This window comes from Apium graveolens, chromosome 4 (assembly GCF_009905375.1).
Source record: "Apium graveolens cultivar Ventura chromosome 4, ASM990537v1, whole genome shotgun sequence".
Classification (NCBI taxonomy): Eukaryota; Viridiplantae; Streptophyta; class Magnoliopsida; order Apiales; family Apiaceae; genus Apium; species Apium graveolens.
Genome location: NC_133650.1, coordinates 297,774,466 through 297,791,494, shown reverse-complemented (window position 1 = coordinate 297,791,494; position 17,029 = coordinate 297,774,466). Strand labels below are relative to the sequence as shown.

Below are 17,029 nucleotides of genomic sequence, written 5' to 3'. Positions count from 1 at the left end.
GTCTCCAGCTTGTAGGTTCCTCTACCTTGAACACTCTTGACTTTGTATGGCCCTTCCCAATTCGGGGAAAGCTTCCTTTTTTGTCCTACACCAGAAGCTTCTATCTTCCTCAAGACTAGGTCACCTTGTTTGAAAAACCTTTCTTTAACCCTTAGGTTGTAGTAGAATGAAGCTTTTTTCTGATATTCTACTATCTTTGCATGTGCCTCATCTCGCACTTCATCAATTAAGTCCAGAGACAACCTTTGTCCTTCCTCATATTCCTCAGCATTGAAAGCTTGAATCCTTGGAGAGGAATGTGATATCTCCACGAGAACAACTACTTCTGCCCCATATGCCAACATGAAGGGAGTTGCTCCAGTCATGACTCTACAGGTAGTCCTATAGGCCCATAATATTGGAAGTATCTCATCCACCCAATTATTTCTTGATTTCTCGATCCTCTTCTTTAGTCCATCCAGGATTAATCGATTTGCTACCTCCGCTTGCCCATTGGCTTGCGGGTGAGCCACAGAGGTGAACCGTAACTCAATTTCATTTTCTTCACAATACTTCTTGAATTCTTCGTTATTGAATTGTGTTCCGTTGTCGGTGACTAGGATACGGGGAATTCCATACCGGCACATAATATTTTCCCACAGGAATTGTGCAACCTGCTTAGTTGTTATCTTGGCCAAGGGTTTGGCTTCAATCCACTTGGTGAAATAATCAATGGCTATAATAAGAAACTTCCTTTGTGTCGTGGCCATGGGGAAAGACCCCAGAATGTCCATTCCCCACATAGCAAAGGGAATGGGCGAGTTGATAGAGGTCAGCATCTCGGGGGGTTGTCTAATAACAGGTGCATGCTTCTGACAGCGGTCACACTTCTTCACATATTCTTTGGCATCAGCCATCATTTCTGGCCAATAAAAGCCTAAACGGGTTATCTTATGAGCCAAGGCCCTGCCCCCCAAGTGCTGCCCACAAATACCTTCATGCACTTCTTCAAGAGCCAAGCCTGCTTCATCGGGCCTGAGACACCTTAAGTAAGGAACCACGAAAGATCTTTTGTACAGAATCCCATCTATCAAAGAGTACCTTAGTGCCCGAACAGTTAACTTCCGTACTTTAGTTGCATCGCTTGGCAACCAACCAGTTTGAATGTGAGCCTTAATGGGATCAATCCATGACATCCCCAGGCCTATAGGAGCCACAAGCTTAATATCTATGCTTCGTGTCTTCAAAACACGGAAGTACACACTTCCTGAACTTTCTTCTATCTTGGATGAAGCAAACTTTGATAATGCATCTGCCTTAGCATTTTCCTCCCTTGGAATGTGCTCAACATGACATTCATTAAATTGGGTCATCACAGCCCTTACTAAGTGGACATACTTAGCCATCGTATCATCCCTTGCCTCAAATTCTCCCTTTACCTGGGATATGATCAGTTTCGAGTCTCCACGGAACTTTAAGTTTTTGACTTTAGGTGTTCCAGCTAGGCCAAGACCAACTATCAGAGCTTCATATTCTGCCTCATTGTTTGTGGTTGGGAAGTCTAGCTTCATAGCATATCCAATTAAGAACCCATCAGGGATTTGTAAAACCAATCCTGCTCCACTGGAGTTTGTTTTTGATGCTCCATCAAAATAGAGAACCCAATATTTTTTCTCCTTATCATCCTTTTCTTTGTCCCCATTATCGACTCCCTTGTCTTGAGGTATGGTATCTTCCTGCCCCCCGACTTCTTGGTTGGGTATGGTACATTCCACCACGAAGTCAGCTAGTGCCTGGGCTTTTATTGCCGTTCGTGGCTTATACTTGAGATCGAACTCTCCCAGCTCTATTGCCCACTTAATCAATCTCCCACTTGCCTTGGGACTGTGAATGATATTTCTCATGGGCTGATTTGTTAGCACCTCAATCTGATGAGCCTGAAAGTAAGGACGCAGCTTTCTCGAAGCCATTACCAAGGCTAGAGCAAATTTCTCAATAGTCGTATAATTCAACTCAGCACCATATAGAATTTAGCTGACATAGTATACGGGTTTCTGGATTTTCAATTCCTCCTTAACCAACACAGCGCTCAAAGCACTTTCTGAAACGGCTAAGTACAAGAATAAAACTTCATTCAAAGCTGGCTTGGCCAACAATGGGGTCTGGGCCATATACTTCTTTAACTCTTCGAATGCCTTCTGGTTTTCCTCATTCCATACAAAGTCCTTAACGTTCTTTAGCGACTTGAAGAATGACAAGGACTTGTCTCCCGACTTGGAGATGAATCATCCTAGCGCAGCAACCCATCCTGTGAGCTTTTGAACATCCTTGACGGTTTTTGGTGGTTCCATGTCCAGGATTGCCTTTATTTTATCGGGGTTAGCCTCTATTCCTCTCTTGGAGACCATCAATCCCAAAAAATTTCCAGATCCTACTCCGAAAGCACATTTTGTAGGATTTAACATCATCTTGTGGTACCTCAGGACCTCAAAAGCTTCCCTCAAATGGGTTATATGATCAGTCTTTACTAGACTCTTGACTAACATGTCATCAACATAGACTTCCATAGTCTTACCAATAAGATCCTTAAAAATTTTATTTACCAACCTTTGATAGGTGGCTCCTGCATTCTTAAGACCAAATGCCATAACAAGATAACAATAAACACCAAAGTCAGTGACGAATGATACCTTTGGAATGTCATCTTTGTGCATCTTAATCTGATTGTATCCGCTAAATCCATCCATGAAACTCAGCATCTCATGCCCAGCAGTGGCATCAATCAAAGTATCAATCCTTGGCAACGGAAAATAGTCTTTAGGGCATGCATCATTCAGATCAGTGAAGTCTATACACATCCTCCACTTTCCATTAGCCTTCTTCACCATTATAGGGTTTACTAACCATTCCGGAAATTGAATCTTCTCAATGAAACCAGCCTCTAAGAGCTTCTCTACTTCCTGTTTTATAGCCTCTTATCTTTCCGGGGCAAAGTTTCTTTTCTTTTGTTTCACTGTCTTCCGGCTTGGATCCACGTTTAAGTTGTGAGTAATCAGCTCCGGGTCTATGCCTGGCATATCAGCTACTGACCATGCAAACACATCACTATTTTCTTGCAAAGATTTCACCAACTTCCCTCTAAGGGCTCCTCTAATGTGGCTCCAATGAAAGTCATCCTCTCAGGATTCTCGGGGTCTAAAGGAATCGAAACCAAGTCTTCTGCTGGCTTTCCTCTCTTCTCATCATTTTATCGGACATCCATATCTTCAATAGGAAGAACCTGCCCCCCCCTGACTCCATCTGCCCTCAAAGAGGCCACATAACAGCTTCTAGCCATTTTTTGATCTCCTCTCTCCTCTCCAATCCCATTCCGGGTGGGAAACTTCATAACTGAATGGTAGGAAGAAGGGACTGCCTTAAAGGCATGTATCCCTGTTCTCCTCATGATAGCATTATAAGTTGAACTAGCCTTTACCACCACAAAGTCCAACATCTGCGTTGCTTGCCTCGGTTCCTGACCTATGGTGGTTGGCATCTTGATTATCCCTTCCACAGGACATTCCACTCCTTCAAATCCATATATCGGCATGTCGTTTGGTGTCAACTGGGAGTTGTTATACCCCATCCTTAGAAAGGCGTCATGGAGCAAGATATCCACTAAAGCACCATTATCCACAAGGACCCTCTTGACCGGGCTATTTCCTATTACCGGTGTTATGACCAGCGGGTCGTCATGAGGAAACTTCACACCCTCTAGGTCAGAATCATCAAAAGCCAATGTTACTTCTGTCCTGGCCCTCTTCGGAGCTTCTCCAACAATATGCATAACCTCTCTAGTATATGCTTTTCTGGAGTTTTTGGATAATCCAGCAGCAGTTGGACCTCCAAAGATCGTGTTTATCACAGGCCCTCGAGGTCGCGACCCTCCATAAATTGTGTTTATAACTGGTCCTCTAGGCTGGGGGTTTCGCCCCTGATCGTCTTGGTTCCTCCTACGATCTTCAAAGTTCTTCCTTCCATTATTATTCTTGTCCCCTCCTTCTCCAGTGTATTTGTTCAATCTTCCTTTTCAAATGAGGAACTCAATTTCATCTTTCAGCTGCCTACACTCATCGGTGTCGTGACCAACATCTTTGTGAAATCTGCAATACTTGCTCTTGTCTAGCTTGGTAGGATCAGCCTTCAGGGGCTTAGGCCAACGAATATCTCAATCTTTCTCAATTTCCATCAAGATCTGGCTTCTAGGAGCATTCAGCTTAGCGTATTCAGTGAACTTTTGCCCAGGTCCTCCCTTCTTGGGGGTTGAATCAGGGTTTTGCTCGGTTCTAGGATACTTATCCTTAGCGATATACTCCATATCAGTTTTCCACTTCTTGCCTCCAGTGGGCTCATTACTTACTACGGTCTTCCTCATGCTTTCTTCAACTTTGATATACTTTCCTGCCCTCTCTTGTAGCTGCAACATGCTTTCAGGGGGGCGTTTGGCCAATGACATCTTAAAAAACTCATCCCTAGTTCCTTGTTGCAGTGCTATCATGGCTACCTTATCATCAAAGTCTGGGACTTTTAAAGCCTCCTTTGTGAAACGATTCAGGTAATCTCTCAAGGATTCATTTGTCCCCTGCACAATGCTCATAAGAGATGCAAAACTTTTCTCATGAACTCTCCCACTGATGAATTGCTTAATAAAAGCCTGGCTTAATTCTCTGAACGACCCAATAGATTTTGGGGGCAAGCGACTGTACCACCTTTGAGCCATACCCGACAGGGTTTGAGGGAAGGCCCGACACTTTATAGCATCATTCACGGGCTGCAACAGCAGTGCATTAGAGAATGTTCTAATATGATTAGCGGGATCTCCCGTGCCATCATAAGCTTTGATAGTTGGCATCTTGAACTTCCTTGAGATATGGGTATTCATTATTCCTTCACTGAAGGGCGGAGTAGGATCATCAGGATCTCCAAGGGGAAGAAGATTGCTTAGATCAGCCCTTGGGACAACAACCCTTCTCTGAACCGGACCGTCCAGGTCTATGATGGGAGGAGGATTTCTCCCTCTAGGAGGTGCTTGGGGTCTGGTAGTCTGGTCGCGCCTCAGCTTTTGAATCTCAGCCTAATGAGCCCTGATCCTTTCTTGCACTTCTTGGGGATTCGCCCCTTGGGTGCTTTGAGGGCGTTGGCTTCCATCAGCCATCGGCTCTTTGCCAGCACGCCTCCTTCTTGGGGCCACTTCATCATCCGAAGATTCAGAGTCTCTCTCAGTGTAAGGACCAAAAAATTCCCGATCCTCGGGGATAGGATCCAAACCTCGTATGTAGGGGGACGATTGCCCTCGTGCTTCACTTCGCCCAGCATGTCCGCTTCCTCCAACCTCGGGGTAAAGGGGCATCCCATAAGGGGGTTAGTAACAACGGTTGAATATTCATACCCGACGGGTCGAGAATTTACAGGCACATGTACTTGTTGAACTTGAGGATTCGTACCTTGAATAGCCGGTGGAATCGTCCCTTGTGGCTGAGGTTGAGTTGCCCCTATCTGGGCTTCCCCTCGAGTAGATGCATAAGTTGAGTGAGTGGGTATCTCCACAGTTGACGAAATCACCTGGGCTGTCCCCGATGGTGTTCCTTCCTCCAGAGCTCTAATTGTTCTCCGTGTTCTCGCCATGGTTGTTGTTGTGCTTTCCCACAGACGGCGTCAAATGTTATGGATTAAAAACTAATATATATAATTGCTGTATTTATTACTAAGGAACATGAGCTTCAAGGCTCGATTTGACTACTCTTGTGTTTCGTGACTCAATCTGCCTTAACAAGATGCCTACGTACCTTGCTGATTGCCAATGATCAAGTCAAAAAATGTAGTTCTGATTTGTGGGGTGAGGCCCCTTATATAGATGTGGGAGTCCTTAAATTGGACTTGGTATAGGAGACTTGGTGGTCAAGTCTCTGAATTAGGATAAACTTAGGAGTCCTAGGAAGTAGGAAGCTGATTCCTTATCCTATGAGGTTCCTTGGAGGCCAATCTACAAGGATTTACATCCCCACTAGGACTTATCTTAATAGCTGTTTTTCTCTCTTATTAATTAATTACGAATTAATTAATAATCAGGGTTTTGGGCCTGATCTGGTCCATCAGGCCTGATCTGGTCCATCAGGCCTGATCTGGTCCATCAGGCCTGATCAATGTGGTAACCTTTCCGATCTGAATATCATACATCTTCTTATTGGGTCTAGCAGCCCACACCTTGTACAATCAATGTAATATTTAATTATACAATCAGGATTTATTTATCCCTATCAGTATCTAAATGCCACAATAAAAATGCTTTTCTTATTAGTGCACCTTAAATTCATAATTTTTGAAGGTCAAATTAAAAATCCGACCGTACGGATGTAAATATCATGTAAAAATAAGTAAGTATGCAAATTTCTGAATGATTTTATTATTTAGATCGACCACTTTATAACAAAAAATAATCGTTTAATCTCTACGGTTAACATTATATAAGAAAATAGAATCATTATAAACTCAATACTAGACCACTTGGATTTGCATGAATTTTTTTCTACAATTATATTTTGACCTAATATTCAGATCCGTATAGCTAGATCGTTAAAAAATATTCGAGAAATGTGATTTTAGGCCGCACTAATAGAAAAGTTTTCTATTGTGATCTTTAGCACTTTATTTTAAAAAAGGGTTAAAGATCGAGTATGTGACTGATTGCGTCCAAATAATTCAAGTAGGTCACTTATTGCAAATCTGACTTAAATGATCATTAATTAACTTAATTTGATCATTTCGATAAAGTCAAAAATTGAAATATGGCTTTGATTCTCCGAACTTGAGTTATTTTCAAAATTTTAATAATTAAAAACGAGATTTCATTGTGATTTTGTGAATCAAGAAATAAGTTTTAATAAAAATATTGAAATTAAGAACGACCCCAACACTCGTGTGTTAATATTTTTCGATTCTCACTGATTATCGATTTATATTTAACCGTTTAAAAAAATCCGTTTTAAAAAAATCTGGAAAGTACAACACACCGGCCGAACAGTATACAAGCAGGGTCGATATTAGAATCAGCCTTTCTGAAAAAATGGTGAAGGGGCTAAATTTACCGGCCGATGTAACTCAGCTTATCGATCAATTGGAACGCCACTGCTTGGCTCCTGATGGATCTCTCGTCTCCAAGTCTGCTTACTACGATCTCCAACTTGTACATTCCTCTCTCTCTCTCTCTCTCTCTCTCTCCCCCCCTCCAATTGTATGATTTTTGATTAATGTTACAGGCGAGAGAAGAAATGTCCAGAGAGAGATTGCGGTATTTGGAAGCTATGGTACTTATTTGTGATGAGTTAGGGTTTAATTTCACTTTGCTGGATACATTTTGTTTTTTTTAAATAGTTATTTATAGTAAATTGTATCGATTGTAGGCTGTATATTGTGAAGCAAATGCAATGGTAGAGGATTACCAGCAAGCACTTTCTGTCGCTAGTCTCGGCAGCACTCGTGATGTTCAAAGTCTCTATCCTCAGCTTGGCTTGAAAAACTCTCCTCAGGTTTCTGTTTTTTTATTATTCTTTCTTTTCGGTTTTGTTTCCTTTTACGATTTGTTGTTTACATTCAAGATTTTATGTTTTTTACGGAGTGTTGTGTAGTTTGTATTGATAATGAATGTAAACAAAGTTATGTATGTATAATTCAGGTTTACGAGACTCTTGACCATCGTTTAACGGTAGCTGAAGCAGCACAAAGGCTGAGGCTACCTTTGATTTCGAAAGATGGGGAGGTTCATGAAGAAGAAATTGAGAAATGGAGTGCTATGTCAAGAAGCTCACTTGACAGTTCAAATACCAGTGTTACTATAAGCTCAAACTCCACCAATTACACAAATATATCTGCAATTGGGGCTGGTGGTGCTTCAAGTAGCATCTTCTCTAGCAATGCTACAGACACAAGCGAACCTGAAGTTGGGGGTGTACCTGATCGATTTCTTGGAATAACACCAACTTATTTGTGGAAAACTCAACTCCAACAGGAACCTTTGTCTAATGTGAGATGATAAATAGTTTGTCTTTTCTTTTGTGCATTTCTTTACATTTAATCTGCATTGATGAGTAATGATGTACAAATCTGTTGCATTTGTGAGCTATTGATGATTTTTCTCCCTTTGTATGTGAATTATATAAAGTTCTACTCAACAGTATTATTGAACAAATCCTTGCATTTATAGGATATGACAGAATACCAGATGCCACTGCTCCGCGAGATTGAGACTCGGTTAAAAGCTAAGTGTGATAAGTTAGCAGATGCCTTCATCGATGACATTGGTGAGACTCGATAACTGAACTTTCCCTTGTACAAAGCCACTTTTATAGCTACTTTTGCTTATCTGGTCATCCCGTGTACACTACATACATGCCGAATCTATTCGAGATGAGAAGTTGCGAATTGTTTCCGGATATGTCCTCGAGCACATTTAGCTTTATTTTTTAATACAATATTTCCGTTGTATGTGTGTCAAGAATGAGCTGGTCAACCTGCATCACTTAAATGGGCTTTATATGTGATACTTACCTAGCTGTTTATGTATTATCATGTCTTTCTATCTATGAATGTATTTTCTTATCTTTTTTATCTATGAAAAATGAGTTGGTCTACCTGCATCACATGAATGGGCTTGATATGATTCTTACCTTGCGGATTATGTATTCTCTTATCTATAGGATAGTGCAAGACTGTGGGTCACAGACTTGATTGATTTATTAATTTTCACTTCTTCCTTCAGATTCTTCAACTGGGAATTCAAGTGCCAGGCTTCCAGAAAGGTGTGTGCCTTATGTAACTCGGATGTCATGTAACTATTACCTTTTCTAAATATATAGTTGGAATATATGCAATTGAACTTTTGGCTTTAGAAGAAAATTAAATTAATTCATCTATGAAAGGCTTGATTCCTGTTTCAGAATTTATGTAACCTGAAAGTTTTTCTTCCCATTGTCCACAGTGCTTATTTTCTTTGTCAGTGTGTCCCAGCTAGGAAGTTGACTCTTTATTAACTTCAACGCTCATTTCACTGTTGAAGTTCGAAATTGAGTAGGACGGCCCATCATTGGAATGATTAGTTTATATATGTGCAGAGATAATTCAATTTTTCAACTAGTCTTATTTCTTCATTTTTGAACTTCATTTGTGTTTTTATTCATTTCCATCTTCCATGGTTTATAAACCTCTGCAGAATCTTATTCTCATCTACTATCAATTTGTCCTTTTCTAGAATAGTTATAAATGATTGAATATTTTGTGCCTCTCATCGGCCATGATTATTGAGCAATGATAAACCCTCTCATCGGCCATGATTTATTGTGCCTCTCATTTGTGTTTCCCTCTCATCTGTCATGTTATAATGTTCTTATTAACAGTTTCTTATCTTTCTGTCTGATGTGAGAAGGGTAAAGCTAATTATCGAGGAGATTGAAAGGGAGGAAGCAGCTTTGCGTGAGGATCTATATTCTGCAGATCGAAAGTTTGCCGAGTATTATAATGTATAGAATTTTACGATATGCTTAATAATTAGGTTTATCATTTTAGTTAATTATTTATTTATCTTGCAACTTTACTAGATATTTTATTTTTCTTGCAAAGGTCTTGGAGCAGATTCTTGGCGTGCTTATCAAGCTTGTCAAAGATTTGAAGTTGCAACACCAACATAAATATGTAAGCTTGCTACTTCAGTGTCCGTGATGGTTAAGGGTGTACAGGAGACTTGACTGTGTACTTCGAGTTTTTCATTAAATTTTGCTCTTTTTATTATTAATGGAACAACTGAATTTATTAATATTTAATAGGATGAACTGCAAAAGACTTGGCTATGCAAAAGATGTGAAACAATGAGCGCGAAGTTGAGGTTGGTCTCTCTTGCCGTTTTATTATTATTTTGTTGGACATATGTGTGTTTGTACTTGGAAAAAAATAGCAGGAAAGGGAAGGTTGAAAACACTTGAACAGGGATGTGAACTTTCTAAGTCGATATACCAAAAATCCTCTATTCCTTTTAGCATTTTACTTGATACCTGATATATATACATTTATTTTCCGAGATGCATTATGTATTTTTCTTTTAAAGTATGCATTATGTAGTTAGGATTTTCTTTTCTTTTCACTTTTTCTTCTTTTCCATGTTATTGTTTTTCATCTTCATTTTTGAAATTGTGCATGTTTGGGTTTTCTACTGTACATACATTTTAATATGTAATCTTGATTTTACTGTCACATGCTTATTTTTAGCTTGAGATTTCTTTTAGAATGTAAAGAGTTAATACATACATCCTCATTAAAATTTTGTATGATATTGGTTTCAATTGTTCTTGTTTCATGACTTGTATTATTTAAGTTTATATCTATGAGACACACCTTACTTTGACTTATTACTTATATTTATCTGCCAAATTATCTGCCCATCTAATTTTAAAAGAAAGAAGTCTTTTAAGCTTAATCAGTTTGTAGATTATTCAAAAGTTGGTATATCTTGTAATTCGACCGTAATTCCTTTCTGTTTTGAGGAAAGCATTATTTGATGCTTGTAAGATTTTGCTTTACATTTGTGAACAAAGCAGACGGTTACTAGAAACTGTTTCACACTTTTACTCAGCTATATTGCTCGGCATTTAACCCAAACGATAGTTTTATGACGAATAGATAGTTTCAGACTCTAACATCAAATAGATATTTTCAGACTCTCATATCAACCATAACTTTCTGTTTGTAATACAGAGTTCTGGAGCATATTCTCCTGCTGGAGACTTACACCGAGGAATCAATTCCAGCACTGCACAAAATTAGGTAAACAATGTTAATGTGAAAAGGAAGTTAGTTCCAGGGGTTCATTTGGAAGAAATTGAGTAGTTTCAACTTTTGTTTCAGGAAGTATCTAGTCGAAGCTACAGAAGAGGCTTCCCTCTCCTACAATAAAGCGGTACGTTTCTATCACTAATAAAATACTCTCTCCTTGATAAATGGTGATTTCAAATTTATAATTACTTATGTAAAATATGAATTCAAAAACATAAGAATTGTTGCAATAAAGGTAGTGCTTCTAGCAAACTAACAATTGTAATACCGGTACCGGGCAGTGTACAAAACTAACAAAATTTTAAATTTCTATTATGCGATTGTTTAAATTATAAAGTGAATTAATAATTGTAATCCTAGTGTTTTCTTTAGAGTGAAGCAAATTCTGTAGATTTTTCATGTTATTCTGCTTTGTTATCAAGGATCTTCTGTACTCCACTAGCAATTAATTTTTATAAAAAAAAGTGGGAGATGTGGCTTGGTATTTTGATTCCTGTTGACTGAATTCTGAAATGAGATGATTATAATGGACAATTTTATAGGGTTTCACTAAAACTGTGGTGTCCTATGTTCTATATTTAGGTTACCCGCCTTCGGGAGTATCTAGGTGTCGACCCTCACTTCGACACAATTGCAAGGCAGTACCATGACATAGTACAGGTGAGTATTAATGGTCGAAGTATGTCAAATTTGGTTTTATTTTTATTTTTATTGTGAACCGACAATTGTTTTGTTGGTGCAGAAATTGGAAAACATGCAATGGACGATCCACCAAGTTGAAATGGATCTGAAGCGCTTGCCAAGCACCTGAGAAGAATAGCAGTAGTTTCATTTTTGTAAATGAATCATATGGTAATAGACAATGAGGGGAAAGTGTGTGTGGGTGTATTTGTGCATGATTGTTTGAGAAGAAGATGGTTCTTGGTATACAGAAACAAAAGGGCAAGACTGTACTCGGCCATTTTTAGATGCTCTTTTTTTGGATATTTTTTGAAGATAAGATGGTACAAGTTGTATTTTGGGCCTACTCATGCTGCCAGAATATTCCGGACGAAGCTAGTGCGTTATGTTTACGCATCATTTATTCCCAAATTCACCTCTCTCTCTCTCTGCTAAGTAACTAAAATTAACAAATCCAAATCCTGGCAAGCATCCATCTCTTCCGTCCGTCCATTGGCCGAAAATAAATGTATTAATAAAGGAATTAATATAATTAGAAAGCATAAATTCTGAAATCAATATTAGCCATTAGAATAAGAAGAAACAGAATAAAATATTAGTGGAGGAGAAAAATCCAATTCCCACCACCGCCTCTCTTATGATCATGTCTATATAAGAGAGCCCATATCCCCAACCCAAAATTCATATCTTCTGTTTCCATATCTCGCTTTCTCTTCCAAGCTTGCTGTTTTCAGGTAATCAATTTTATCCATATTTGCAATCATTCATGTGTACAGTATTTTGTTTTCTGCATCAACTGTAGATTTTTCAAGAATTATGTCTGATTTGTTATTTTAACATAGCAATCTTTTGGGGTGGCCTGATCATCGGATTTCAACCCGGTTAATGAGAATCGAAATGACAGTATTTCATTTTCTAACCGAACCAGAATCCCATGATCCAGACGGCACCTTTTCGAGTTTTGACAGTCTTATATACGTAATGATTGATTGATTGATTGATTCAGGTTGACGCTTTTGGATAGTTGTTTGTTGTTCGGTCAAAACAAGGTACATGGTTGATATCGATATCCAGATCCCAGCATCTTTTGATCCATTTGCTGAGGCTGAATTAACAGATGCAACAGGCTCTGCCAAAGAGTATGTTCATATTCGCATCCAACAGAGGAATGGAAGGAAGAGCTTGACAACGGTTCAAGGCCTAAAGAAAGAACTGAGCTACGACAAGATACTCAAGGATGTTAAGAAGGCTTTTTGTTGCAATGGTACTGTTGTGAATGACAAAGAGCTTGGTAAGGTCATTCAACTCCAAGGCGATCAGCGCAAGAACGTCTCCAACTTCCTTGTTCAGGCTGGGATTGTTAAGAAAGATCAGATCAAGGTTCATGGTTTCTGATTCAACCCAACCCTTTCGGATTAGTAACTACTTATATTACCCCCCTTGTGTTTGTTCTTGAGGCTACCATATATGCCATATGGGAAATTCAGTTGATTGTATGCACTTGATGTTGGGTTTCATCACTACTTACAATAAAAAAGTTCCTGTGTTTCTCTTAGATTTCTTTTATTCTTTGCTTAATTATACAACCATTTATAACTGGAAACCAAATTAACGAGGATTTAGAGTGATTGGTTTCTTGACAATAACGAAGTTCCTATGTTTGTCTTAGATTTCTTTTATTCTTTGCTCATTTACATAACCATTTATAACTGGAAATAAGACTAATGAGGATTGATAATCAAATTATAATATCTAGACGAGACTTCAAAAGATATCAGTTTGGTATGGATTGACCTCGAAAATGAATTTTTGTTGTCCCAGTTTTGAGAGTTTCAGGTTCACACTCGCTACCCCGAGATTTATCCAAGAACATATATCACTTATAAAAACAATGCATCATCCCCGGATGGCCAGATGAGAATGATATGCACCATGATCGATATGAATGTTCTTGCAAACAAAAGTGAGCACCATGAGCTATTTGCTCGACCAACAAGTACTTGGTCATATAGTTATCTATGAGCAAGTTTTAGATTTGAGATAGATGATGAAAGATTGAGGTCTGAGTATTCAAATATATGAAATAGGTGTTGCCTATGTATGTTCCAAATATATTTTGTCAGTTGCCCTCTATTAAGACCACAGACCTCTTAAATAGACCGTGTAAAAAATAAAAGAGAATTACAAATATTTTTAAGATTTTCATGTTATATAGGAGTAAAACTGAAATAATTAATAAAATTTTGTATAGGCTACTTTATTCTCTTATATATTGGGGTTCCGGTGATTGACCTACTTCAGAGTACCACCAAATGAGGCCACCCCCGGTGTAACATAAGCTAGCTTCTGCTGGTTGAGGCCTTTTGGGGCTTACCATCCCAAGGCCATCTTCCTATTGGACATTTGGACTTATGTGGGGGTCATGGCCGTGGAATGTTGTGCTAGCCCTTTCCAGCATGGGTCGAGGTAAAAAGAACCAGGATAAAAAGGGGGGACTAAGAAGACTTTGTGCTACTTTTTGTTTGCGTATTATGTCAAATCTTATGTTGTTATTGGTACAATAGTTATTTTATCACATCTGTTCATAATATCAAAATGATACAATGAAGCCCTATATCTGATTTAATAATGTGTGTTATGTTGGTGAAAAAATAGTCTTTTGGCTGATTACGTCCTCCACATAAGTGTTTCAACATACATTTGTAGAGTAAATTGCAAAGTGGTGTCTCAACTTTACCCGCTTTTGCATTTTGGTGGCTGAAATTTCAAATTTACAAAATAGTGTCCAAATATTAGTTTTATATTTCAAAAAGGTGGTTAGGGCCACTTTTTTGAGAGAAAAAAATCTGATGTTTGTTCTTTAAAAAGTGGCCCTAGCCACCTTTTTGAAATATAAAACTAATATTTGGCCACTGTACAGTAAATTTGAAATTTCGGTCACCAAAATACAAAAGCGGGTAAAGTTGAGCAACCCCTTTGCAATTTACAAACTTTAGTCCTAGATAAAGATTTCTTCATTCTTTATATACTTGGAGCGATGACATTGGTAATGATTCATCACTTTGCTAATGGAGTCATGGTATAGAGTTACCATGATCCATGGGCGTAAGAGGAAGAATAATGTGTTTAGTCTTCTTTGTGCGTTATGGTGCATTCACCTTTTTCAAGATTACTAATGACTTATCAAGTTTCCTGCACTGCTGTAAAAGGTGGTAGTTCGCAGGCATCTTGTGATAGTTTGTGTTATAAGGCAAGGGCGCTGATAAAGAAACTGCAAATGCTAGAACTATGAAGCAGCTTACTGATGATAATTTCAATTGCTGTATTCTTATTGGACTCGTGACCACTGACGACGATTGTTTGTTTAGCGTCCAGTTCTCTAAAACTGGAATGGATGTGGTCTAGCTAAACATTTTGTTTTTGTCAGATTTCCTGTAGCTTAAGAAATTGCCATTTACATTCTTTCTTCCTATTAACCCAAAAATTGCAGAAGAATTTAACAATCACAATTCCTCGACCTCTTATTACGAGCTAAGGGTTATCAGTATGAATTAAACCATATTGATCTTTGCTTATTCTTGATAATGATTGTTATCAGTATATTATTGTTACCCTTCGTTCTCTGAATTTTTCTTGTCACTATGATTGATTTATTGCGTTGCTTATATTTTCTACAGACTTTATGGTTTCGGTTAGATACTATAATTCTATAAATATAACATTTACGCATGTGATTCAAAAGATTCTTTGCTGCCAAACCAAGACGTTAATTCACTTCAGATCGACTCTGCACAGTAAGTAAATTCATAAGCATCATGCATTCTTTCTTCCATGATTAAAGTCTATGTGATATGAAGAAAACTTTATATTATAATGTTTAAAAAATTATTTTAAGAGTTCGTGTCAAGTTACGAGTTAGTGTAATGGTGAAAACTGAGTGTTGTTTATGTCAAATCAGTACTGAATCTGAATATTCGCAAATAATCAGATCAGCACTCGGAAAGTACTCTCCTTAACAGGCAATAATCCGACAGGAAGCAGTGGTTCCATAGATCTCCTCAAATTGAACCACTCCGGTTCAAACTCAACGCTACTTCTTATTGCCACCATATCACAGTTTCTAATTGTCATTCCAAGGCGATACTGGTCACTTACATTCTCTGTTCCATCATCTTCTAAATTAGGAGCTGTACGTATCTGATACTTAGTCATTGCGACACTTGTTTTAAAATTGAACCCATTCAGCTTTAACTGTCAATTCTTCTAGTTTGACGCGATAACCATCACCACTGATCATGTGGCCTGGCAGGCCTACAAAGCCTAAAGTGGCAGCAGGGAAAACACTATATCACCCGACTGGAATTCCAACGCGGGAAGCAATAGGGCAAGCCAATAAGATGCAAAATCACACAGTATCCAATCTGGTAACATGGACTCTATAAAAACAGTAACAGCATGCTCAAGATCATCATAACGGTTTTCAAGAACTTGACCTTGTCAATGCTTCTGCTTGTCGAGGAAGGTTAGCAATTGGAGGCAATGGTACCTTGATAAGTCTATAAGAGGTTTTAGATCTGAAGGAACTTTCGGGAGGCGTTCAATGTTTTGAGGAGTGGGGATAAAGGAAATTCTGTGATCTCTTTTAGCAGTGAGCATGGCAAGGTTCAAGAAGGGTAGCAAGTGACTTAATGCGCTAACCAGGAAAATATTACAGTGTGCAAGCCGTTTACCGGAAGCTATGTTGCTCTCAATATCTACAAATCATTCATTTATTTGGTTTCTTAAATAAACTAGTATATACATACCAGATCTAGGAAAGAGCCCGGGCGACACGTGAGATCAAAACTGTGAACGTGGACAGCATGCTTTGGCGCCGGTATTACTTATCGTTAGAAAATTAGGATTTTAGAGCTTAATTTAATTATGTTCTTGATGTTAATCCTAAAATCTAATGATTGGAAATTGTTCAATGATATTTGAACTTAAATTTTCATGTATGGTTTTAAGAATTTTCTTAATGAAATCCATATGAAATGAGAGTTGAAAGTAGCTTGGAAAAGCTTAGAAAATTTGAGAATGTTTGTCCCACATTGAAATAAATAAAGGGGGTTGTGTGCTTTATATGGTATTACCCACATGAGTAGTATACAACTACTAAGGTGTGTGATGGTCCATTGTGTTGTTGTGTGCTTCACGCGCACACACGCGCGCCCCGCCCCGCCACGGACCGGGTCGGGTCGAAGGGCGAATGTCTCGGCGTCTCGCGTACGCGAGGCGACCTGGGCGAGGATTTTATTTAAATTCGAATTATTTTAATTCGAATTTATTTATCGGTGATTGGATTATTGGGCTGGGTTCTGAAATAGGCTAAGTAGTCTAAATATATTGAACCTGCAAATAATATGATCTGTAACAAGTTCTGATATAAGAATCAGAACTTAAGAACTGATGAATAAAATCAGAACTTAAGTACTGATGAGTCGAATCAGAACTTAACTTAAGTTCTGATAAT

At 38.5% G+C, this 17,029-nt stretch overlaps 2 protein-coding genes across 2 annotated transcripts; both read left to right on the top strand.

The window, feature by feature from the left end:
- The first annotated feature begins 7,011 nt into the window (after positions 1 to 7,011).
- On the top strand, positions 7,012 to 11,916 carry LOC141721309 (AUGMIN subunit 4). Its single transcript, XM_074524172.1, has 13 exons — positions 7,012 to 7,201; positions 7,275 to 7,322; positions 7,419 to 7,544; positions 7,691 to 8,038; positions 8,219 to 8,315; positions 8,774 to 8,813; positions 9,437 to 9,530; positions 9,631 to 9,702; positions 9,834 to 9,892; positions 10,759 to 10,827; positions 10,909 to 10,960; positions 11,419 to 11,496; positions 11,579 to 11,916. Exons 1-13 carry the CDS (start codon positions 7,082 to 7,084, stop codon positions 11,645 to 11,647), a joined length of 1,272 nt encoding a protein of 423 aa, XP_074380273.1. The 5' UTR covers positions 7,012 to 7,081; the 3' UTR covers positions 11,648 to 11,916.
- A 176-nt stretch (positions 11,917 to 12,092) lies between these two features.
- LOC141721310 (protein translation factor SUI1 homolog) lies at positions 12,093 to 13,072 on the top strand. Its single transcript, XM_074524173.1, has 2 exons — positions 12,093 to 12,251; positions 12,524 to 13,072. Exon 2 carries the CDS (start codon positions 12,571 to 12,573, stop codon positions 12,910 to 12,912), a length of 342 nt encoding a protein of 113 aa, XP_074380274.1. The 5' UTR covers positions 12,093 to 12,251; positions 12,524 to 12,570; the 3' UTR covers positions 12,913 to 13,072.
- Positions 13,073 to 17,029: the final 3,957 nt, after the last annotated feature.

Bases quoted from the DNA above. Each gene is read 5' to 3' on its own strand.
- LOC141721309 (XM_074524172.1), top strand. From the start codon at position 7,082: ATGGTGAAGGGGCTAAATTTACCGGCCGATGTAACTCAGCTTATCGAT. The intron at 7,202-7,274 runs GTACATTCCTCT...TTAATGTTACAG, and splicing joins CTTACTACGATCTCCAACTT to GCGAGAGAAGAAATGTCCAG. The intron at 7,323-7,418 runs GTACTTATTTGT...TATCGATTGTAG, and splicing joins TGCGGTATTTGGAAGCTATG to GCTGTATATTGTGAAGCAAA.
- LOC141721310 (XM_074524173.1), top strand. From the start codon at position 12,571: ATGGTTGATATCGATATCCAGATCCCAGCATCTTTTGATCCATTTGCT.